The sequence below is a fragment of the Habropoda laboriosa genome, unplaced genomic scaffold (assembly GCF_001263275.1).
Source record: "Habropoda laboriosa isolate 0110345459 unplaced genomic scaffold, ASM126327v1 scaffold804, whole genome shotgun sequence".
In the NCBI taxonomy this organism is placed as follows: Eukaryota; Metazoa; Arthropoda; class Insecta; order Hymenoptera; family Apidae; genus Habropoda; species Habropoda laboriosa.
The window spans coordinates 54,782-62,645 of NW_017100896.1; the positions used below are offsets into that span (position 1 = coordinate 54,782).

At 32.6% G+C, this 7,864-nt stretch overlaps 2 protein-coding genes across 2 annotated transcripts; both read left to right on the forward strand.

Annotated features, from left to right (window-relative positions):
- Positions 1-498: 498 nt before the first annotated feature.
- LOC108577519 (E3 SUMO-protein ligase NSE2-like) lies at positions 499-2,092 on the forward strand. Its single transcript, XM_017940682.1, has 5 exons — positions 499-577; positions 1,292-1,467; positions 1,545-1,635; positions 1,700-1,880; positions 1,945-2,092. Exons 1-5 carry the CDS (start codon positions 499-501, stop codon positions 2,042-2,044), a joined length of 627 nt encoding a protein of 208 aa, XP_017796171.1. The 3' UTR covers positions 2,045-2,092.
- Positions 2,093-2,594: 502 nt separating this feature from the next.
- Positions 2,595-6,955, forward strand: LOC108577522. Its single transcript, XM_017940685.1, has 8 exons — positions 2,595-2,753; positions 3,016-3,310; positions 3,603-3,745; positions 4,132-4,266; positions 4,680-5,001; positions 5,544-5,836; positions 5,915-6,116; positions 6,862-6,955. Exons 1-8 carry the CDS (start codon positions 2,595-2,597, stop codon positions 6,951-6,953), a joined length of 1,641 nt encoding a protein of 546 aa, XP_017796174.1. The 3' UTR covers positions 6,954-6,955.
- Positions 6,956-7,864: the final 909 nt, after the last annotated feature.

The window sequence follows — 7,864 nt, forward strand, 5'->3', positions numbered from 1 at the left end:
ATATTATACAGTAAGCTTACCAAAAAAAGACATAAAAAATCTGTAGTTTTCATTTTAAACACTATGAAAGTTTTGCTGCTGTTGAATTTTCACCGTCTAAAATCTACATAAACGGTTGCTTGATGATTTCTTTACAAAGGAGTTCAAGGCAATTCAAAAGGTTTATTTAAAGCGCAGGTAAAAAACGAAGTACCTTTTAGCATTTGAGGTGAAAGGTGTTCAAAAGAGGTAAAAGCTACATCTCGCGGTAAATTCACCTAACTACGATAGCTAGTAGAAGTTAAGTGTTAAGAAAGACGGAATGGCCGCATTTTTCATATTGGAAAATTCTATCTAAAATTATTGTATTTATATATAGAAATAAATAGTTTATACAGCAAGTATTTATATGTGCATATTATCACAGACGAGGTACAGAAATATTATACAAAAGTTCCGCAAAATAATTTAAAAAATAGTAAAAATTAGAAAGCTAGGAAATACATAGTAACGTTAAAAATGACACAATCTCAACAAGAAATTGAGGAATTGTACGATTCTTATACAAAAAGTGCTGCTAACATTATTTCCTACTATGGTAAGTATTTGTAAAGTTACGTGATCAAATTCTTAATATTGGCAGTAATTAATGTCAATGACAATTTTATTAAATGTTACAAAAATATGAAACAGTTAGATATTATAATATTTAAAAAGATTGCGTTAAACTTCGTTTCTAGGCACCATTTTTTTTTTTTTTTGCATTTTCTGATAATATTCGACGAATAGAGACGAAATATAACGGTTTTGAGTTTAGAAATCCATTGGTTAAAAAATTATGCGTTTTTAAAGATTGGTACTCTTGGCGTATTGTACGTCTTACTTTAACGTGATAACCATTTTGGCGGTAAATTTTATTCTTTACATATTTAAACATATATTGTGCTCAGAGTAGTGGAATATCGTTTTATTATCAATATATCGATTCGGTTTGTCAAATAACATTTTGAATAAGGGTTACCGGCAAAATATAATCAAAAAAATATAATAATAATATAATGTAGTACTAGCACGATTAAGACGAAGAAAGTCATACGCAATAAGCCATACAGTAGACTAAAAGTAACAAACTTTAAAAATGCGTAACTTTTGAACCAATGGATTCCTAGACTAAAAACTGTTACATTTCGTCTCTATTCATCGAGTACTATCAGAAGATGCAAAAAAAAGGTAAGATTTTCTTTTTTAAATTGTAAAAATACTCGTTTTTAAATATTTCCATAGTTGTTATAATTATGCTTTATATTTATAGAAACCAATGAAAGAAAAATAATATTACAAGAATTAAGGGATATAGTATTTAATAATTGTGTTCAAGATAACAAATTAAAGTCAGCAGAAAACATAAAAAATCGGTTACAAAATTTGTATGCTGATGATGATGATGAGAATGATGATACACAAGCTAATATTGAATCTACTATAAAAGTAAATATACAGTTCATAAATTAATGAAGTGATCTATTACAAATAATATAAATTTTTTAATTAGTAATATCTTTCAGGAATATAAGCAAGCTATATCTGAGATCAGTACTGATGCTTCAAATGATGAGAAACTTTTAGAATTTGATAAACATGTAGAAGCATTACTAGGTAGTATTGTAGTACTTTACATTTATTGCATATTTGATATATATTTCCAACCTTTTTTGTACAGATAAAGTAGCAGATGAAGAAGATGATGCAGATGCAGAATTACTGTTAACTGGAGGCTACATAAATGTAATTGATCCAATTTCAAAAAAAAGAATTGTGGATCCTGTAAAGAATACTATATGTGGTCACACCTATGATAGAGAAAGCATCACACAAATATTAAAAATTAACGAAAAAACTAGGTAAATATTTTTTTAATAAAATTCACTTCTAGCACATAGCTTTAATTATATGTTGTATTTACAGGTGTCCAGTTGTAGGATGCACAACTAACGAGTTTGTTACACTTAAAAAACTACGTACAGATATTGTGACAAAAGCATATCTTGAAAAACATCCAGAGTGATGTTTAGTGGTAGATAAATTGCAAACAAAATATATCGTATTATTTATAAATGTATATAAAACAAAAACTGTATGTATGTATTATTAATGAATGTATATGAAACTTAACCTAATTTTTGTACAGTACCAAAACAAAAATAAAGAGCACACATGACATGTCATGACACTTGACTTAACATGTGACTTATCATGACATGTTTTACATTGCAAACGTATTTTAGTGATGAAAAACTCTGTAACAATGTTGGACCCATTCCAAAGAGTAATTTAAAAATGAAAATGACAGATATAGTATCCATTGTATTCAAGAGTACATTTGTTATTGTAATAAAGATAGGGTATATTTTATACTTAGTGAGTTATTATAAGAGAAGGGTTCATGCTACTTTGAATACAAATTTTCATATATTTAAACAGTTTTATATTTATCACCGTATAGTATATACAAAATGAATAAAAACTCATTAAACCTAAACCAACTTCAAGTTATTACATCTTTGTTTGGCTGTAGCTTGTAACCATTATCAATCGATGATGTCAACGCTTAGGCTATGTTTATACTTACGTTTCTATCGACAGTATTAATTCTCTCTCGTGGGAAAGCTCATCGAGTCATTCAGGAACTTAACGTGGACAACAACAATTGGGATCCATTTCTGTTCATATCCAAAGATCTGGATGAATTACCGAATTACGATATAACACGTTGGGTGCGGCAATTACATCTGCAGCAATGTGCTTTTGTAGAAATAGGAGAGGGATTTTGTGCTGTAAGCAAGAAGTATTTCGCACAGAATACTTTTTTCTCGCGAACGATTTCGATCGAATCGATTAGATCTTCGCGTAACGTAAATATGTAAATGAAGTAACGGAAGTGTATATATTCGAAATAATACAGTAAAAATTGGAAAAAAAGAAAAATCTTTAACAAGTTTAAAAGTTTCGTGCAATACAGTTCTATTTAATATTTAGTTGTTCGTCGAATTACGTAGCATACCTTCCGAATCCAAAGTTTTGGATAGCTCCGGCGTCGGTGAATTTTTTCTCGGGATCTGCCCCTGCTTGAACCTACACTCCTGGGAGTTGTGCTCGCCTGAACTGACGAGACTGAGGAAAGCTGATTGTACTTTTAACGAAGCCACTCCATATTCAAACACGAGTGCAAGAGTCCACAGACGATTATGCGACGTAACTTTACTGGTCGAAAGTGCCCCAAGCTGTAATTGTTCCATTCCGATAGCCGGCCATGGTTTATATACGACGAAAGGTTGTTATCCGTTCACTTTAATCTTTAACCCTTTGCGCTCGAAGATCTTTTTACTATTAACGTAGAAATAAATCGTACGTATATTGACAAATATAACTATTTTATATTTGGAAGTTGGTTCTTTCAAACTGTTGTTCTGTAAAATATTAATTATTTACAGAACAATTGACTCGAGTGCAAAGGGTTAATGCATAAAGCTTCCAAACAATGATTCATAAGCAAGCGTGCATTCTAATGTACGAAATAACAATTTCGTTCGATTTAATTGTTAAATAAAGCGATCATTTTTTAGGATTCCCTACGTGTTTCTTAAATCCTTTACCCGAATCTCTGTGTTCACCGCGCGGTGTTTGTGGTATTGCACAATGCACTTCAACCACGGTAAAAGGAATTCACACTCCCCAATGTGCCTCGAATTGTCATCAGAGACAACCAGTAATAATATTTGATCTTCAGTGTTTTAACGTAAAACCACACTACTCAGAGCTATTTATATAGTTTCAAAGAGTGAATAAAATGGAAGAAAAACTATTTTTTTTCTCTATATTTTTCCTTTCAAATTGCATGATAATATGACCCTAAAGTGACCTTAGACTCTAAAATTTTCAGTCAAACGTGAAACTGTCTGCCATTTTCACCATTAAAAAAATTTTTCTTCTATCTTGTTTATTTTTTGAAACTATTTGAATTACGTATAAAAATTTTGTGCCACCATAGCTACAGAAGATAATTTAGGTGGCTTGTATCGTTTAGAATGTTAGCATATATTATCTTTACTTGATTCGGCTAAATGGAATCTTATGAAACATACAATTTTTTAGTTTTGCGAAGAAATTGGACCATTGACTTCGCTACCAGCGGAAATTAATTCCTTATGGTCACGATGGTCGTCCCCAAAATGTAACAACACTTGCGGTAAAGGATTCTTGGTGGCCATTGCATCGTGCCAAGACCAAGTAACGTAATTAAAAATAAAAACTAGTACAATCGTATACAATAATTAACGATCTCAATATTATTTTTTCTCGAGCAGATCTGACAAAGTATATTATAATATTATCGAGTATTTTCTATACAGGGTGCAGCCGAAGGTATCCTGAAAATTCCCGCGGGTTTAATTTCTTAGGAGAATCTCAATTTCGATCTTAATTCAAATGATTTTCAAATTTGATTTTCTCTAAAATTAGGCCTGGAATGAACAAATTTTGTTCTATATTTTTTCATTTATTTTTGCTTAAGGAATCATCTCCTGCCCTCTTGTAGAATACTTCCGATTTCACCCTGCATATATAAAATGTACGTTTATTTTTTAAAACGATATGAATTATTTTGGCAAATGTGTAATTTTAATGTTGTTACATTTTTCCAGACGGAAACCAGCGATAGATTGCATCGGACCAGGATCGTTTTGGTGAGCTCGTGCTCATTTCAGGAAGTTTCCTTGAGTTCCTTGACCGTGACGAAAAGTGTGAAATTTTCTAGCTGTCCGGATAGCTTCGGTAAATGTTACTGTGAGGTAAACATCGTCGATGGAATTATGAGAGCGGCTAGGTTCACAGAATCTTGCGTTTCTACCGAAGGGTGTATCTCAAGCAACTCTGGAACATTCACTTTCGAAGGAGAACTCGATCCTGGTAACAGCATTGACGTCGACGAAGCTTATGGGAACGACGATCATGATAGGTTTAAAGGTACTAAACCTTTTATGCTCACAACTCCACAATCTTCTGTGTATGTCGTGACCGAATGCAGAAATTGGGTCAATCTGATGAATACAGAAAATGATGTACAGTCAATTTAAAAAAAAAAAAAATGGACAAAGAATACAGCAAATAGAACAAAGATAGAGTCACAGTATAATCACAGTTTTATACTCAGAAAAGATCAAAATTAAGACCTTATAAAAACTAATTTTTACTTGGAAACCCCCATAGTAAAGTCGCTATAAATATAGAAGCGACAAGTACATTTTTATTTTTATTTTTCAAAGAGTCCCTCAAAATTCTCATTTGTTATATTACTTCTCACTTACACATTTCTTCTATAGAAAACAATTAACTCTCCTATTTTACACACTCCACTCTGTATAATAAACACCTTACATTTCCAAAATACCTGTGTTTTTACTCAATTTCTTACTGTATTCCATGAAAAACTTTTTACCATGGATTGTAACTTCATCTCAATTTCAAAATGTTCCAATCTAAGGTACATACATTCTAACATTTTCTAGAGAAGTTGTACAGTATAGAATCGGTACAAGCAGCACAGCGTCACCTTCTGCAAGCTAGCAAGGCCTACGAAGAGGAGGATGAGTACGGGTTACGCGAAAATAGCCTGGAAAACAAGAACTTTAAAGGCATCCATGGATATCGTACCGTTCTGAGAAGTCGATTAGGCGATGACGACATCGAGCAAGAGGAAGACGACGACGACGACGATGACGAAGAGGTGAACGACGAAGAAAGCGGCGGCATGAGCAAGGAGGGAAGCGACGAGGATGACGAAGATGAGGATGATGGGACGGTGAACGACTCGGAGCCAACGCGCTATTACGATTACGGTTAGTACTTATAGCCGTAAATCTTTTCCTGGCTTTTCTAGATCGGCGTTCGCGACGTCGCGAAGGGTCGTCCGAGCCTCAGGAAACGTATTCGCGAGAGAAGACCTGATTACGCGACAATGGCGTTTGAGGGTAAGCCAGAGGTGAACGAACTGGAGAAGATGATGGGTCCTATGGAGATTAGATCCGTTACAGAAGAATGTGAAGATGATAGCACGGAACCGCTGCAATATTACGATTACGGTGAGAAAATGTGCGGAAGGCAGAAGGATAACGTTGAAAAATTCTAGTCCTACCTAAAGTGGTCCTAATGTGATCTGTTCTTCTCGTCGAAGAAGATATTCTGTAGTAACGCTGGTCAGGCAGAAGGAAGATGGATTTTGAAAAGATTCTCAGAATTAATTATAAGATTATTATATAGATTTAAAGATTTAAAATCTTCTTTTTAAAGATTTTCAGATTATACAGTGTACTTGGAAGGAGTGTTGCAGAAATATCCTGCTTTGAATTTTTGCAAAATTTCACCTCTTTAAACTTTTGGATAATTTATATTTGATTCAATTTGTAATCAATTTTGTTGTATTTTCAGAAGTCAGCCTGTTTGTGTCTTCGTATCCTGAAACAATGTTGCAATGATTTTTTATTATTGTTTATTCGTTGTTCCTTTTTTTAATTTTGAATAATTTAACACAGATATAGATGTCATATAAAACTTTGTATATTTATTAGAAAGTAACATATGAACGAAAGTTATTTCATTTTTAAATAAATATGAACTTATAGTGATTTTATAATATAAAGAGTAGTAGACTAAAGAACACTGCTGAATTAATATAAGTTTCAGAATTTTGTAAATATCCCCTTTCCACGTTAAACGCCAAGATAATATACTTTCCAGAGTTGTCTATTTTATAATCTAGTAGAATATGCATGAAATTAAGAATCTTTCTCGTCCTTGTCCATAAAAAGTTGCCGTATTTTATTTCAGAATCTGGCGGAAGCACATCACCTAACTTGCAAACTGAACTTGGCATGAAACTGGTAGCATTGAGCATTCTATTCTGGTTTTTTGAACGTTAATGGGCACGCAGAATATGAGATCAAAGATAACTGTATTCTTGCTTTCGAGGGAAGTATCATAATTCGGACAGAAGTTTTTTATTGCAACGGAAGTTACACGGAAGTTATCCAACTTACAAATACTAAATTCTCAACTGTACAACACGTTTGTAATAAATAAACGGTATTTGTTATCCAAAACAATTAGAAAATCATACTCACGAATAATTCATAAGAATGAATTATAATATAACTTTAATTATAAAATTGTGAAAGATTAAAAATTACAAAAGAAGTGCAAAAAATTAAATAAATAATATTTTACTTGGTAAAGATATTGAGTTTTTTATTCGCGAGATATCGTCGTTTAATTCTGTGATCCCATAATTATTTTCCACCAGCATATATAAAATCTGTTCGCATTAGATCTCTTCAACCGAGAGACGGCGAATCGGTTAATTAAAAAATTCATTCGGCGCTAAGTTCCTGCGAGAGTTTAAAGTTGTTTCTGATGGCGCACTTTCACCGGCGATTTAAATTATCCGTGAAAGTTAAGCGTCGTACAATAGGACTTGTTTCCATTTTTTATGTTCCATGTAAATCTTCGCACACCTGGAAGTTTTGCATTTTAACGAGCGTAACAATTGTAAGATGTAAAATAGATTTCACGTAAGAAAACATGAAAGAATCGTTTATTCGTGGAGAAATAAGAGATTTCACATCGTTGTGGTGGATGAATTAATTACTCTTTTACCCAATGATACTTCGTTAATATTTCAATTTCCAATGGTACATTGATGAAAGCATTTAATATGAAATCCAAAGACCATATCTGAGAATATTTATGGCGAGAGATCGGTTGTAATTCTCAACAGCGGTAAAATCGTTGATGAAAGCATTTAATATGGAATCCAAAAAGACCATATCTGAGA